Genomic DNA, 17,711 nt, shown 5'->3' with positions numbered 1-17,711 from the left:
ACGGATTCCAGGCTGTGCGGATGAGTCCGTCAAACTGCATGTGAATAGTCTATCCTGCCTTTATATGGGATTGGGTCTTCGCCTAATATAGGCATCGCCAATCACAGCGCAGGAAAGATAGTTACCTATTCTTTCTGCGCAGTGATTGACTCATCCATATGAAGCTATGGGGTGGTGCCTTCCGTCGCGCCTCTTCTTTTTAGTATCATTACCTGAGTTGCGTGGCATCCAAGCTTCTTGGTGCGTGTGTGGGTTCTAGGAGCCCAACCGCTGACTCCACGCTAATAGGAAACGCGTGCGGTGTATACTCAAGGACGACAGTGGACGCATAGTCAACATACTCAACATAGTCTATTGACAACTTCTTATGGAACCGTTCCATGATGGTAAACAACCAGCACCACACACACAGTGCGTGACGTAACCACTAGCGGACTCTACCACTTATATGGGTGGTGGTCCAGACCTACCATAACAATCACTATACAATATTGGCGCTACTATTCTTCCTTCTTACATATGCATACCTCCTACTATTCCTAATCTCATCCTAACTTTCCTTCACTCCATCGTTCTTAAATATCCATACCTCCTACTATCCCCAATCTCATCTTAACCTTCCTTGACTCTATCGTTCTCTCCCACTCTCATCCTTACTTCTCCCACTCTCATCCGCCAAGTTCTTCACACCATCATTCTCTATTCCTTTCTACCCCAACCTCCATTCATTATTCTTTTATTCGTGTCCTGCTTATCGGAAGTGAATCAACTACAATAAAACTAATGTGCAGTCTAATACTTTTTATTTCTTGCATCGCCGGCGGTCCTCTTCTAAAAACTACTAGAAATGTCCTCTGTCAGATGTTGCAAACTCCAAACATACTTCCAACCCCATAAAAAGAATAGAAACGGTATGTAACCATGGTCTATTATCGCAGGAGATGTAACTTTCGTATAACGGATCTCTCCAAATTCGACGTACACAAATGGCCCAGACATATTGCAAGAATAAATACCCAATATAATCCCATTTCTCCCTATCAGAACTCGGGTATAAACAAAAAAATGTCGACATTCGGTTTCAAATATTTGCCGTTTAGCAAACCAAGCTACGTCACATACATTGGGATAATTGTATCTAAACAAAAAATCTGTATTGAAGTGTTAGAGTCCTCCTCACTACTGTTCTAGCTTTTCACTGATAACAAACTCTCTGGAAAATCCACTTACCCTTGAATTGATACATACTTGACGAAACCAGTTTTGGCCAATGCCGTTTTGCGCTGGGTAGCCAACCCTGCATTACTAGGTCTGGCTTGGAAAGCATATGTGATAAATTGAAGACATTTTATTTTATGTGCAGCAAAACCTTCATGTCTTCTATAAATAAGCCTTAACCCTGTGTGTGCCAATAAAGGCTGACAGTTAGAAAGTAAGCAGTGACCTTTTAATACTGGCTATATTAACCTGAAACTTTTATAGCGTCATCTTTGGACTCATTACAGCTAAACATGTCAGATCTACCTACGAAGCAAAATTAGACTTTGGCCTAAATGTTTCGATAAAACGACAAAATAACTGCTGCCTTTTAACTTTCGTGCCTCGTCAAGTTATCAACAAATTACTACCCAAGATACACGAACCTGTAGTTATTCATGGCACTTTATATTAAACATGCTCCTTTTCAAATTACTTATAAACCATAAGCGCTGGAACGTACTACCAAGTAAAGAAAATGGAGACAGACGAAAACAGCAAACCGATTTAATAACTAGTTGTTTCTCAACATTACAACGAAAAACATGTCACTTCCTGGACAACTTCTGACGTTGATGTGTTCTAATTAAAAACAAGCAAATACAGTGGTCATACCTACAGTGAACTTTAAGACAGTATAGATGTTCTTTTTTTTTTACGAAGAAAGCGTTTAACAGACGCCCTCTAACATCTTCTGTTACTTTAAGGCAAAATGAAACTTCAGGTCACAATTCGAACGTACGAGAGAGTAAAAAAATTCTGGGGCTGTTGTCTCTCTGTTTCTGAATTTTAAGTCTAGTTTTAAACTTCTTGATCCTTTTGCTTGGCCACCATCCCTGCCTGTGCGCCGTCCTCCCATATGGTTTGCTGCGTGTACTTCTCAGCTGGCTGGTGGGTCTAAGTTGCTGAACTTGAGGTGGTATTTTCAGACGTCCTCGCATCACACCCACGCGCGTTGTACTGAATGCTTCCTGTAACATATTTATCATATTGCATGTCCTTCGGGATGAAGCTATCCCAGAGGAGGGGTCCGGGGTTACCCAGAATGCAATTTTACCTTTGACCCCTGATTTCCGGTTGTTTGCCATGTGTGGCTGAATGTGATTTCCAATCTTGCCTAGTTTTAGGGCTTTCTGCTCCGTGACTGTGCAGTTTTAGGGGGCAGGTTTATTTAGTGTCTTTGTAGAGGCAATGAATATTACATTTAGGTGTTCCTTCGGAGACAACAGTTATTCTATACGTTAGATTTGGGTATTTTGTCTTCGAACAGCATTACGTAAACATCAAGATTTCATGATGCTCCCGGACGGAATCTTCGCATCGGTTACTAAAAATCGTGGGGACCTTAGGTTTTCAGTATGTTCAACATGTACTATGATGTCTTAGCTTGCGTTGGGTGCCGTGATAATCTAAGGTCCCCACATTTTGCTGAGAAATTTGAGATTCGGTAGGAGGGGGCTATCACTGAGTTATCCACACGGTTGTTCACTGTCGGTGTGGATGTCTCCCTGCCGTGTAGCTTCAAGAACTTACACTTTTTTGGTGATTTTCGGACACGTGTTGCACATTTTGGGCTATGTCCGGTCAGTTTTGTGGCAGCTTAGCCATGGACTCGGTCTTGCCGTATTTTTGCGCTCTTATCAGCCCGGGACCATATTGTCAAACAACACGTAAATGATATGCCCTCGTTGAGATGTTCAAGTCCACACAGCCAGAAAACAGCTGTGGAAATGCCACTAGATTTAAATCAAAGACCCCATGTATCCACCTAGTGACTAAAGTCTATTGTATGTAGACACCAATGTTTATGTATGCAGATTTTCATGACAAATATATGGAAAGAGCACGGATCAGAGTCCTGTGTTGGCACATGGAAGAAGAGAACAGTACAATGGAACACCTGTTCTAAATTGTTCTAAAAACGTTTGTTGTTTGTCGGCAGCCCAGTTTCGCAGTCATGAATTTGAGGTTACCAGAAAAAATTGGCAACACCGCAGGTTGACAGGCACAATATCAACTTGTAAGCATTCACATGTCAGGAATAGTGACTTAAGGATACGGTACAACCTGACAAATTACGCTTACAGGACGGAAAGTCGGGAGCCACCACTTATCTGTCCGTCTGGGGCGCCGACATAGTTTCGAATGAAATAGAACTTCCGGTCCAACGTATATATCTTGCGTAGACCGGAAACCGCAATGCATTGTGGGATACGCCTGATCCCTCCTCTGAAGCTATCCTTTCTCTTGAAAACCTGTACCACCTAACGAATACGTCGTTGGTTACGAATGTTCTACGACAATGTTGCTCTGTGTCTTGTACTTCAAAGAAAACGTACGTGTACCAAGAATCATAGCGATACAATAGCGTGTTGAAAAACGAACGAATGATACTCGTAATTAGTTCAAACTCCTTGCAGTTATACGTATATAAGTGCCAACTTTTAATCTTGTGCTGTCCGTCCTAAAACTATCCACGACGTACTATTCTCTACATTGCACACCGTAATCTTCACAATTGTCGGCCTCGACTTCAGTGCTTCTGTAGATATTTTCTCAATCGCGTTAAAAGCTGCTTGCCGTTCTCGTTATCTACACGGGGTCCATCAACAATCTGCAATGCCACAAATCTCACCAAAGTATCGGACAGTCTCGGTATGTACCATCACGAAGTTAACCAAAACCTGTCGTAGTCAGCCAGCCAAACTGTACTATTCTCATTTCCTACATGTGGCTGCCCTGTCGCACGACCAACTATATCAGCCTAGAGTTGTCCCTCGACTTGTCAAGTAACAAACCGAACGAAAACCAAGTCCTGTTATCAGCCTGAAGCTGTCCAATAACTAATAGTACGGCTCCATATCACACAAAAATTGTCCTTTAGTCTTAAACTCCACCTGTGGTTGTCCCACAACTTGTCGCATAACAAACAAAATAAAAAAATTGTCCGCCAGCCATGTTACCTACCTAGGCTTGTCTAAACAACCTGTCGTGCGACCAACCACTAACACCTGGGTAACAAATTTGTAACAACGTATCGTGCGATAACAGAAAACTGTCTAACAGTCTCTTTACTTCTCTAGTCCAAAAACTTTCCAACAGTCTTGCTGCTTACCTGGGGTTACTCAACAATCTGTCGTACAACAACACACAAAACTATCTAACAGCCTTTTTAATTCTCTGAGGTTGTCTAACAACCTGTCACACGACAACAACAAACAAAAATGTCCAACAGTTTTGCTGCTTACCTGGGGTTGCTAAACAATCTATCGTACGACAACCCACAAAACTGTCTAACAGCCTTTTTACTTCTCTGGGGTTGTCTAACAACCTGTCGCACGACAGCAACAAAACAAAAAATGTCCAACAGTCTTGTTGGCTTCCTGGAGTTGCTAAACAATCTGTCGTACTACAGCACAGCGTCACAAAACTGTCGAGCAGCCTTTTTACTTCTCTGGGGTTGTCTAACCAACCTGTCGCACGACAACAACAAACAAAACTGTCCAACAGTCTTGTTACCTACCCGGGGTTGTCCAACAACCTGTCATACGACAACAGCAAACAAAAAACTGTCGTACACTGTTGTTACTCTACCTGGCGTTGTCTCACTGCCTGTCGCACGACAACAAACCAAACTGTCCAACAGTCCTGTTACCTGCCTGGTGCTGTCCCACAGCCTGTCGCACGACAACAAACCAAACTGTCCAACAGTCTTGTTACTTGCCTGGTGCTGTCCCACAGCCTGTCGTACATCAACAAACAAACTGTCCGACAGTCCTGTTACTTGCCTGGTACTGTCCCACAGCCTGTCGTACATCAACAAACCAAACTGTTCATCAACAACCTTGTTACCTGCCTAGTGCTGTCCCACAGCCTATCGTTCATCAACGAACCAAACTGTCCAACAGTCCTGTTACTTGCCTGGTGCTGTCCCACAGCTTGTCGTACATCAACGAACCAAACTGCCCAACAGTCCTGTACCTGCCTGGTGCTGTTCCACAGCCTGTCGTACGTCAACAAACAAAACTGTCCAACAGTCTTGTTACCTGCCTGGTGCTGTCCCACAGCCTGTCGCACATCAACAAAACTGTCCAACAGTCCTGTTACTTGCCTGGTGCTGTCCCACAGCCTATCGTATACATCAACAAACCAAACTGTCCAACAGTCCTGTTACTTGCCTGGTGCCGTCCCACAGCCTGTCGTACATCAACAAACCAAACTGTCCAACAGTCTTGTTACCTGCCTGGTGCTGTCCCACAGCCTGTCGCACATCAACAAACAAAACTGTCCAACAGTCCTGTTACTTGCCTGGTGCTGTCCCACAGCCTATCGTATACATCAACAAACCAAACTGTCCAACAGTCCTGTTACTTGCCTGGTGCCGTCCCACAGCCTGTCGTACATCAACAAACCAAACTGTCCAACAGTCTTGTTACTTGCCTGGTGTTGTCCCACAACCTGTCGTACATCAACAAACAAAACTGTCCAACAGTCCTGTTACCTGCCTGGTGCTATCCCACAACCCGTCGTCCATCCACAAACAAAACTATCCAATAGTCTTGTTACTTACCTGGGGTTGTCCAACAACCTGTCGCATGACAACTACAAACAAAACTGTCCAACAGTCTTGTTACTTACCTGGGGTTGTCCAACAACCTGTCGCATGACAACTACAAAACAAAACTGTCCGACAGTCTTGTTACTTACCTGGGGTTGTCCAACAACCTGTCGCATGACAACAACAACAAAACTTTCCAGCAGTCTTGTTATCTCTCTGGGGTTGTTTACAGCATGCCGTACGACAACAGCAAACAAAAACTGTCCAACAGTTCAATTGTCCAACAAACTATTGCATGACACCAACCAGACAAAAAACTGCAAACACTTTTTTTTTTCTACCTAGGGTTGTCCAAGAACCTGTCAAGCGAGAAACCCAACAAAAAGCAAATCGGCTCATAAAAAAACAAAAATCAAATCACCTGAAATCTCGCTACAAACTCGAGGCTGTCTGCCGACCTGACGAGCAACAAGATAACAACCTCTAGCTGAGATATAGGACACACCTTAGGAAAACTGCCGCAGTGGTTGACAGCTGTCCGAGCGTCTTGAGGCCTGGTCCCTCAGCTTTTCGGGTTGCTGAATGCTGGCTGGTCCACAAAATGCAATGCCCAGAATCGCCGAACCTAACTTCAAAATTAAACAAAGCAAATATACAGAAAAAAACAAAAGGAAAATACGTAAAATAAGGCAATACGTTCGACTCCTTCCACAACAACCAACAAACGTGATAGGCAGACAAAAAACTATACCACATACTGTCTAAAGCCTTTCAAAGAACGTAACTCACCCATAGAGCTACCAGTGATAAGTTGAAGCCTCCGACTCTTTCTTGATAAAAAAGGTCGGGCTCTGCTCCGAGCGTGCGGAAACTGGAACAACGTTGTACCGCTTCACAAAGGCTCCTATGGCGAAAAGACGGGGTAAACGGCAGTCCTAGCGGTGGCTCAGCTGTATCAACATACCTAACTCAAATGAGACAACACAAAATTAATTATACCAAGCCTATTTTACCAAATAGAATCACTCACACCTGCGCACGCGAAATATGTGCGATGCGCAAACATATGCAAATTACGAGTCGCTAAACGAAATGAACGACAGAATAGTTGCTGACCAACAAAACACACCAAAATCATACAAAAGGGGAAAACAGGAAAATAAAATCATGAAGGAACAAGAAAGAAAACAGCCGAGGGATCCACTAGAAAAACAGCCAACGTAGGAAGACAAATCAAAATGGAAAATTCCACAAGACGCCAAAAATGGCGGCGAGCTCAAAACCTTGCGTACCTGCTTGGCTTGTAAATCCTACGCCCGTAGGAAACTACTCTATCTTCTCTGTTGTCGGCAAGTTTCCCTACCAGTTCTCAGAAGGTCGTAGATATCGCAGACTTGTCCTGGTGAGTCTCACTCAAAAACAGTGTTACTGGTGCTCTGCTATGGAACGTCCGGCTCATTCACAAGGCTGCTGCGTCAGTCATGCTGGGGTCGGCCGTGCCGGCGGTGTGACTTGCCTTCTCCGTCGACGTTCTGTCAGACAGTACTGCATATACCTGTGATGTCTAACAAACGCCCAAAATAAGCGTCTATTCTCGCAGTGAGGCATGCTTTCTTCCATAACCCATACACAATGCCCGGCACGCCAGTGTCTGCGAGAAGAACGGACCTCAGCATGACAAAGAGTGATACACGTGCAAAAACGCAGACAACTCACATTCGTCCCTACGCAGCAACAACTTCTCGCAGTTTCACAAAGCAAAATAAAATACGAAATCTTCATGACACTAAAAGGGCAATCTTCGAATTCTATACTCCCTGTAAACGCAAACGAGGTAAATACTCGGTCTCTCTTCTACACCCCGAAAACCTGCTGGCGGTCTTTCTGTGGATCTTCTGTGTTTCCGTAGCCATGGCGTCGACGAACCGGCTGTGGGGAGGAGTCCGTCAAACTGCATGTGAATAGTCTATCCTGCCTTTATATGGGATTGGGTCTTCGCCTAATATAGGCATCGCCAATCACAGCGCAGGAAAGATAGCTGACTAATCTGCCTGCTGCATTCCTTACCTTTGTACAGTTTCTCCCGTGTGAGAGTCTCTACATGTTTTTTAGATGACTCAACTAAATGAACCGCCTGCTACACTCCTCACACTTAACTAAGGTTTATCCCCAGTGTGAGTACGCATGTGTTTCTTCAGATTACCCAGCTGACTGAACTGTTTGCTGCACTCCTCACACATGTAGGGTTTCTCCCGTGTGAGTTTTGATATGAGTCTTAAGAATACTCAGCTGACTGAACTGCCTGCTCCACTCCTCACACTTATAAGGCTTCTCCCCTGTGTGAGTTTTCATGTGTCTTTTTAGATTACCCAGCTCCCTGAACTGTTTGCTGCACTCCTCACACTTATAAGGCTTCTCCCCTGTGTGAGTCCGCATGTGAGTTTTCAGATTACCCGGCTGACTGAACTGCTTGCTGCACTCCTCGCGCACCTATACGGTTTCTCCCCTGTGTGAGTCCGCATGTGTGTCTTTAGATGACCCGGCTCACTGAACTGCCTGCTGCATTCCTCACATGTGTAGGGTTTGTCACCAGTGTGAGTTTGCATGTGAGTGTTTAGTGCGCCTAGCTGACGGAACTGCCTTCTGCACTCCTCACATTTGTAGGGTTTCTCCCCCGTGTGAATCCGTATGTGAGTCTTCAGGGAACCTAGATGACTGAACTGCCTGCTGCACTCCTCACACCTGTAGGGTTTATCCCCTGTGTGAGTGCGCATGTGACTCTTCAGATGATTCAGCCGACTAAACTTCCTGCTGCACTCCTCACACTTGTAGGGTTTCTCCCCTGTGTGAGTCAGCATGTGTTTCTTCAGACTTCCTAGCTCACTGAACTGCCTGCTGCACTCCTCACATTTGTAGGGCTTCTCCCCTGTGTGAGTCCGCTTGTGGATTTTCAGCTCACCCAGCTGACTGAACTGCTTGCTGCACTCCTCACACTTGTAGGGTTTCTCCCCTGTGTGAGTTCGCATGTGACTCTTCAGATGATGCAGCTCACTGAACTGCCTGCTGCACTCCTCACATATGTAGGGTTTCTCTCCAGTGTGTGTCCGCATGTGAGCCTTCAGACTACCCTGCAAACTGAACTGCTTGCTGCACTCCTCACACCTGTAGGGTTTCTCCCCTGTATGGGTTCGCATGTGTCTCTTCAGATCATTCCGCCTACTGAACTGCCTGCTACAATCCTCACACCTGTAGGGTTTCTCCCCAGTGTGAGTCCGCATGTGAGCCTTCAGATTATCCGGCTGACTAAACTGTTTTAGGCACTCCTCATACTTGTAGGGTTTCTCCCCTGTGTGACGCCGCATGTGAGACTGAAGACTACACAGCTGACTGAACTGCTTGCTGCACCCCTCACACCTGTAGCACTTCTTGTCTCTGCCGCCCTCCTCACACTTGTAAGTGCCAGGTCGCACAGATCCATCTTCTTTCGCATTTCTCCTGACGTCATCCAAACTCCGCACGTTGCTTGTTGATGCCATCCTCCTAGCTCGAGAACAACGTCTGTAGGGAAAAGATGAATTGTTGTTAGGCAAGAGACACTAATTTTTTTAGTATACCAACCGGTACATTAGTGTCCTAGCCAAACTTTTTCCAACTCAATGTATAAATCTCCAAAGAAAAATAAAGACTGACAAATAGTGAAGCCTCCCTTTACCATCTTAAGTACCCGAAAAGGGGGTGAATACAAAACCTCTTTTTGAGTGGTGCGGAAAAAAACAGACCTGAAAAAATCATTGGACCTGATTTAAGACCGATTAGAAAATGAACAGATCATACCGGCAAGCATTCATGTGTTTGGGGGCTTACCGTCCCAACTGAGAAAGTAAACATCCAACATGGCGGCGCTAACTGATACCTACGAAATCAATACAGGTTTTGCTATCACAAACCTCAGTCCTGTATTAACAAGAGCAAAGCAGGATACATTTTACCAAGTTTCTTTTAACAAACAAATTTAATCTAACACAAGTAACTGAGTCAAGACTCATTAGCTTTGTTGACATGATGACAGAATTCTAAAATGCCAGTAGAAATCAGATACTCCATCAGTTTCATTTGTTGCAAAATGGACCATTAATTTGCCCATTCACAAGTCCGGGTTCAGGTCCAGACCTGCAAATAAATCCTCTAGACCTGATTTTTCTGTACCGGTACCCACCCGTAACTAGTACTGAAACTCCCCTTAGAGCTAGTTCAAACACGCCATAATGAACACCAAATGGTGGAACGTTGGGAAATTCCGGCCTGGGGGCGGGCGGGGGAAGTTGAGGTACACCTAACACTAGTTACAGATATAGACCGCGCCCTTCACACAAGTTTGACTTATTTCTACACCAATGAACAATGTAAAATTGACTCTAAAAGAGCAATACATAAAAACAGACTTGCATTTTCCCTTGCCTTTGAATGAATAACATCAGAATTCTTAACAACGGATCTCCGTAAACCCCTCACAGGCCCCCGTTGTTTACGTTTCTTTCTCCATATTCCTCTACGTATCAAAATGTTCTGACTTCTCTCACTATTTAGGTGCAAAAAACTGGAACATTTCAAACAGACATTTGTATACTTCTTTCCTCTAAGCTATGGTCTATCTTCCATTGGAAACAGACGACAAACCCTGTGGTTCATACCTTTGTTCCCCCAAGTTGGTTCCCCCCTCCCAATTCCAAAGAAGTTGCAACGCGCGTTCACGACACGCTTCACTTTCGAGCTTTCTGTCAAGCCTACAGAGCTTCTAGTATCAAAATACAAGATATCGTCTTACCTGAACAAACTTGAACACCAGCAGACCTGCACGACAACGTCAGTCGGATCGCTAAAACCGCTAAATGTCGATGAGATCTTCGAGACGAAGAAAAACTTCCAAACCCACGCCGTTTCTTCAGTAAACAGGAAGTTGCGTCTCATGACCCGGAAGTATACCATGGTCTGGGTCAACTATCATGTCCTGGTTATTTAAATGTTGTCGCGATCACGCCCATGGGGATTTATGTATATAAATGATACTTTTGTCCAGATTTAACATGTTGATATATTGTTAATATACAGATTCGTTCATTAAGGTAATTTATTTTTATACACTTGATTGTTCATATATATGTAGTTGTAGTAGGCCTTACGAAAGTCGCTGTACTTGTGTCCATAAAGATCTTTCTGTAAAGATGAAAGTAGACATGGCTTTTCTTTTTTAGAGACTGACACTGGTCATATTTTTATTCTCATGTGTTGCTTCTTTTGGTGAAGGTCAACGTGCTTAAAACTGTGGGCCTCCTTTGGAAACCAGACCTGTACCTGTAATTTCCAAGCAGATCCTACGGTGCCATATATATAAAGATAGTTGTTGTTGTTGTTGTTGTATCAAAGATAGTATCAAAGCTGGCCGAGAAGAATAGCAGGCCAAAGGGATTCAAACGGTCACATACATACTCCCAGGCTGGCTTCATTCCTCTGCTAGCTTTTGATATGAATGCTACCGTAGGATCTGCTTGGAGATTACTGTACAGTACCTGTAACCGTGTCACTGAAGAAAAATGACAGACTGCTGACCAAACCAAGAAGTATTCGCCAAGCAGAGGTTCGGCTCCGGCTTTTTTTGACGTGATTTTAGGCGTTCTCTAACGGGGTTTCTATTTTGAACTGTTTTCTTTATGTCACGCGGGACCCCCAAGTTGGTGTGATTCCGTTTTCCGACGAAAAATGGATAAAACGTATCAAAATACAGCCAAAGTCAAACATCTGCTTGGTCATTGGTTCAATGAGGTCACCTTTAAAAAGTAGAGCCGTCCAGTGTATTGTGCAGTGATGCCTTCTAGCGATCTTCAGCGTATCTGCACCCGGAAATCTGGTGCTCTGCTCAGCAATTAAAAACAAATCGCAAGTACATGTAGAAAGTAGTCCCTCTATGAATTGAAATCATGTTGTGTTTTAGTTTTCCTTTCATGAAGATTTAAATCTACTAGTTCTACTGACTTCATGAAATAAACATTCTGGTGACATCACATTTGTCTTTGAGTTCTGAAATGAGTAATTAAATTCGCTAAGGTTAGGCTTTTGGTAGCGTTTGTATGTGTGTGAATGTATGCACGTATGTGTGTTATGTATGTATGTTTGTATGTCACATAATGTATGTGTGTATGTATGTTTGTATCTTTGTGTGTACATACCCGTAAGAAGATGAACAGCATAACTTGAATTCCTGAATGGATTGTACATGTATAGATATGTTCTGGATATCCAGGATGTGCCTCAAAGCATGCCTTGGGTAGAAGCACATCTGGGATACAACAGTCAGTCTGAAACGTTTGACCGTCTCCAAAATCATATCTTACTGCTTGAATTACTATTATTGAACAAGTTATGGGTTGTGATGCATTCCTTCAATTTCTGCAAAAAAAATGTTTTGATTGTAGCCTGACTGGTTTCTGTAAATTATACTACAATGTAATAAACTCCTATGGCTATTTCCGGATATAATTCCATCAGGTTGGTACAACATAGGAGAATTCTTTTACACAACCAATTTCTACTCACTTAAGCTTTGGTGTCTCTCAGACACCTTCCTCAGAAATCGAAACGAGTACAAAGTAGTGTGTACACAAAGTAAGTACAAACTGCGTGAGTAAAGGAATTTCCTATATATTATAGATATTATAGGCTTCTTCAAATCAAACAAGTGAGCATCATGCAAACCATTTTATTGAACAAAACAAATGATTATAAGAACAAAAACGTAATAGAACAATAAAACCCCAAATAACACTTCTACAATGTGAATTTTACAGATTCTGGCCTAAAACAGCTTAAGAAGTCCTAAAAAAAGATTAAAACTGAGTTCTGACGATTAGGATAATACTTTGTTCTTTCATCTGTTCAAAAGTTTTACTGGCAGTTAGGGACCTTAATCAAAACCTGCCTTGTGCCTGCACGAAATATTTAACAAACACTCCTTGTTGCAACTAACAATGAAAGGTCCCTACCTGCAACTACCTACATGAACTAGGCAAGTATAAAAGACTAACACTACAGTAAACGTAGATTAGTACAATGACCCATCTTAAAATCACAAGTAGTTACTAACTTACTAGTGACGTAACAAGTCGTCTTCACACAATAACTGCTTTAACTAGTTCTGTTGTTACCAAGATTACAGCTAAACTACAAGCCTGAAATAGAACAAGATTTCTGCAACTGTTATTCCACACTAAATGGGCAACTTGGTATTTTACAAAAGGGCATGCCAACTAACAAAACAAAAGTGTCACAAAGAACAAAACCTACTTTTCTAACTAATCTAAGGTTGGGAACTTCAGATATGAAATAAACAAGTAAATAAAAGTTAAACGTTTCTTAGCAAGATTATTACAACAGTTCATGTAGTTACAATCAGATAGCTGGCTATACAATGTCTAAACTACTAAACAAAAATGTGAAAAATGTAAATTGACAAACTTGCCATATGACCAACATCTCTATTTCACACTCCTGATCCTGTGATTTCTTATTTGTGAGTTTGCATGTGCTTTCTAAGACTTCTGAGCTGACTGAACTGCCTGCTGCACTCCTCACACTTGTAAGGTTTCTCCCCTGTGTGAGTCCGCATATGTTTCTTCAGATTACCCAGCTCACTGAACTGTTTGCTACACTCCTCACACTTGTAGGGTTTCTCCCCTGTGTGAGTTCGCATGTGACTCTTCAGATGATTCAGGTGACTGAACTGCCTGCTGCACTCCTCACACCTGTAGGGTTTCTCCCCTGTGTGAGTTCGCATGTGTCCCTTCAGACTTCCCAGCTCACTGAACTGCTTATTGCACTCCTCACACTTGTAGAGTTTCTCCCCTGTGTGAGTCTGCATGTGAGTCTTCAGATTACTCAGCTGACTGAACTGTTTGCTACACTCCTCACACCTGTAGGGTTTCTCCCCTGTGTGAGTCCGCATGTGTTTCGTCAGATCACCCATCTCACTGAACTGCTTCCTACATTCCTCACACTTGTAGGGTTTCTCCCCTGTGTGAGTTCGCATATGTCCCCTAAGATGACCAAGCTGACTGAACTGCTTGCTGCACTCCTCACACTTGTAAGGTTTTTCCCCTGTGTGAGTCCGCATGTGTCTCTTTAGATTGCACAGCTGACTAAATTGTTTGCTGCACTCCTCACACCTGTAGCACTTCTCCTCTCTGCTACTGCTAAGTTGCACAGCACCATCCTCTTTGGCATTTCTCCTGGCGTCATCCAAACTCTGCACGTTGCTTGTTGATGCCATCCTTCTTGCTCCAGCACTAGGTCTGTAGACAAAAGATGAATTGTAATTAGCCAAGAGACCAAATAAGACCCTAGATTTGTAAGTATTACAACTTGTACATTAGTGTCCTAGCCAAACTGTTTCCAGGGCCTATACAGCCCAACTTCTCGGCTCTAGGGCCAACATGCCCCCAAGGAAATTCTTCAGCAGCACCCCTCCCCTAAATTATACCCCTATTCGGGGTGGGTACCAGTACAGAACATCCAGAGAACATCCAGGTACAGGTACGGTCCAGAGAAGAAAGTAACAAGACCTAACAAGAGCAAGTAGAACAGAGTTGAAAGTTACCTTACCAACTAACCAAGTTTCTGCAATCAAACTTGGTCTAAGGAAAGCATTAGTGTTGTTTACAGGAAGAAAGAATTCAGATTCATTTGTAGCGAAACACCCAGTTTTGCCCATTCACAAGTTTTCACAGACAATCCTCTGGTCCTCTGGACCATACCTGTACCTGTATTTCCTGTACCAGTACCCACCCCTACTAGAAGTACTACTGTACCTCCCCATGTAACAATATGTGACGCACGAGATGGTGTATTGTAATACATCATTATTTTTTTTTATTTTTTTTTGTAAAGAGGGCACAATTCAGCCTTTGGCTGCCACGCCGTTCTGACAAATAAACCATTTGATTGATTGATTGATTGACAGAGTTACAGTAGTTCAAACACACCATGATAAACACCAAATGCTACAACAGCAGGAAGTTCCAGCCTGGGGGCTGACAGGGGAAGTTGAGGTACACCTTACCGCCCCCTTCATATAAATATGACATGTTACTACATCATGAACAGCGCCAATGAAGACGGTAAAATTTACTCTGAAAGAGAAATGCCTAAAAACAGACGTACATTTTCACTTGCCTTTGAATAAGTATTACCGGAATTCTTATTAACAAGTCAAGTCAAGTCAAGTCAAGTTTATTGCACAACGATTGTAACAGGTACAATGTATGGCAAATTACGTATAACTAACAACTACAAACTACTTACATCAGTATACTAGTCTAACGTGATAGAACGGATTCTCCATAAACCCCTCACAGGCCCCCGCTGTTGACGTTTCTTTCTGCATTCCTCTACGTATCAGAATGTTCTGACTTCTCTCACTATTAAGGTGCAAAAAACTGGAACATTTCAAACATAGTTTTGTATATTTCTTTGCTCTAAGCTATGGTCTATCTTCCAGCGGACACAGACAACAAACCATATTGTTTTTGAGGTCGCGACGCGTTCACGAAACGTTTCACTTTCGAGCTTTCTGTCAAATCTACAGAGCTTCTAGTGCTAAAATACAAGATGCAGTCTTACCTGAACAAACTTAAACACCAGCAGACTTGCACAACAACGTCCGTCGACTTCCTAAAACCGCGAAAGTTGATGAGTTCTTCGAGACGAAGAAATGACCTTTCCACACCACGCCGTTTCTCCAGTAAACAGGAAAATGCGTCACATGACCCGGAAGTGTACTACGACTTGGGTCAAACATCATCTCCTGGTTATTCAATAGTTGTCGCGATCACGCTCATTGGGATTTACGTATATAACTGATAGTTTTGTCCAGATTCTACATGTTGCTATATTGTTAATTATTCATACACATTCTTTCATTAAGATAATTCATTGGTATACACTTGTTTGTTCATATATATAATTGTAATAGATCTTACGAAACGTCGCTGTACTTTCCGTTGTCTCAATAAAGGTCTTTCTGTAAAGATGAATACAGGCATGATTGAAATAGTTATATTGGAGGAGGATAATAAATAATGGAGGCCAACATTGGTCATATTTTTCTTCTCCTGTGTTGCTCATTTTAGTGATGGTCAGCGTGCTTAAAATTGTGGGCCTCCTCAGTTGGAAATCAGACCTGTATCTGTTTCACTGAAGAAAAACGGCAGACTGCTGACGTAACGATGAAGGATTCTCCAAGCAGAGGTTCGGCTCCGGCTATTTTTGACGTGATTTTATGCGTTCTTTAACGGGGTTTCTATTTTTTTAATGTAGTGTTCATGTCACGCGGGATCCTCAAAGTTGATGTGATTCCGTTTTCCGACAAAAACGGATAAAGCACATCAAAATACAGCCAAAGTCAAACATCTGCTTGGTCATTGGTTCAATGAGGTCACCTTTAAAAAGTAGAGCTGTCGTGTCTTGTGCAGTGATGCCGTCTAGCGATCTTCAGCTTATCTGCACCTAGAAATCTGGTGCTTTGCTTGGCAAATAAAAACAAATCGCAAGTAGACGTAGAAAGTAGTCCCTTATATGGAATCATGTTGTTTTATTCTTTTCATAAAGATTTAAATGTATTGACTTAATGAAATAAACATGCTGGTGACACTGTAATCTTTTGTGTTTGGTAGCGTTTGTATGTACATATGTATGTATGTATGTTGTGTTTGTGTGCATGTATGTATGTATGTATGTATGTTGTGTGCATGTATGTATGTATGTGTGTATGTATGTATGTATGTATGTTTGCATGTGTGTATATATGTTTGTGTGTGTATGTATGTATGTAATTATGTGTGTATATATGTTTGCGTGTATGTATGTTAGTATGTATGTTATGATTGTATGTGAATGCACAGCATAAATCGAGAAGGCCTGAATGGATTGTACATTGTTTTGGATATCCAGGATGTGTCTCAAAGCATGCCTTGGATAGAAGCACATTAGATAAACCAGACACTTTATGAAGCGTTTTCCAAAAGCCATTTCCAAAATCATAAAAATCATATCCAGTAACTATCATTAAACAATTTATCGTTTAGATGCATTCCTTTTAATTTGGCAAGAAAAGATGTTTTGATTGAAGCCTGGCTGGTTTCTATACATTATACTACATTATCATATAGCCAGATGGAGTTGGCCAATCAGAGGCCCCCATTTCCCATGGGTTATCAGGCAGTAACCTCAAAAGTGGTCGGTTATTCTAATAACCGACCACTTTTTGGACCGCACCATTATACAGGGGACAGTCATGAATTTTTTTTGTACTGTTGTTTGTGTGTAAACCATGCATAACTGTCAAAAATATTATGATTGATTGGTTATGTTAATTAGGGCTCCACATGGGGAATATAGGGATACTTGAAAAGGAATTATGCTGATTTTACACATTTTCATTATGGCTTTCTAACGTTATTATGCCGGTACCTTCCTAAATCACTTCATATATACGTACTTTGTCGTGCCCAAGTGAAAAGGCTCTGCATGGGGGATACCAGGACTCCACTTAATACATGTAGTTTGTATTGCAAATAAGCCACATGTTGATGCTGATATGCTATCTCACAAACAGATGATTAGTTAAAATTATTAGTTAAATGATGATGATGAAATAGTTTAATGTTTGTATTATATATAGACACTATTGTACAATATATATATATTGCAAATGTATTTTTATGTAATGTATTAAAGTGTTTATTTGTTATAAAGGAATTTGTGTGAAATAACTGTCAGTTGGATAGGCTATATGATAATAACGTTAATGCCCCGCCTTATCCTCGGTGTATATGGTGAGATAATCCCT

General features: G+C 42.3%; 1 protein-coding gene and 1 long non-coding RNA gene across 3 annotated transcripts in view; both read right to left on the bottom strand.

Annotated features, from left to right (window-relative positions):
- Window positions 1–1,381: 1,381 nt before the first annotated feature.
- LOC118407411 lies at window positions 1,382–7,850 on the bottom strand. Of its 2 annotated transcripts, XR_004830146.1 has the most exons (4): window positions 7,108–7,850; window positions 6,605–6,719; window positions 6,321–6,444; window positions 1,382–2,228 (listed from the first exon to the last, which is right to left on the bottom strand). It is a non-coding gene; the product is annotated as an uncharacterized LOC118407411 (long non-coding RNA). The 2 variants fall into 2 exon arrangements; XR_004830145.1 differs by having other exon boundaries at window positions 6,605–7,850.
- A 409-nt stretch (window positions 7,851–8,259) lies between these two features.
- Window positions 8,260–17,711, bottom strand: part of LOC118407416 (zinc finger protein 208-like) — a 15,312-nt gene continuing 5,860 nt past the window's right edge. The window contains exons 3-5 of the mRNA XM_035807891.1: window positions 13,437–14,031; window positions 10,641–10,804; window positions 8,260–9,373 (exon numbers count right to left, since the gene is read on the bottom strand). Coding sequence (XP_035663784.1) covers window positions 8,260–9,373; window positions 10,641–10,804; window positions 13,437–14,031 — 1,873 coding nt within the window. The remainder of the gene's footprint in view (window positions 9,374–10,640; window positions 10,805–13,436; window positions 14,032–17,711) is intronic.

The sequence above is a fragment of the Branchiostoma floridae genome, unplaced genomic scaffold, assembly GCF_000003815.2.
Source record: "Branchiostoma floridae strain S238N-H82 unplaced genomic scaffold, Bfl_VNyyK Sc7u5tJ_1338, whole genome shotgun sequence".
Lineage (NCBI taxonomy): Eukaryota > Metazoa > Chordata > Leptocardii > Amphioxiformes > Branchiostomatidae > Branchiostoma > Branchiostoma floridae.
Note: the sequence above shows the minus strand (reverse complement) of the source record. Positions and strands in the feature narration are given on the sequence as shown.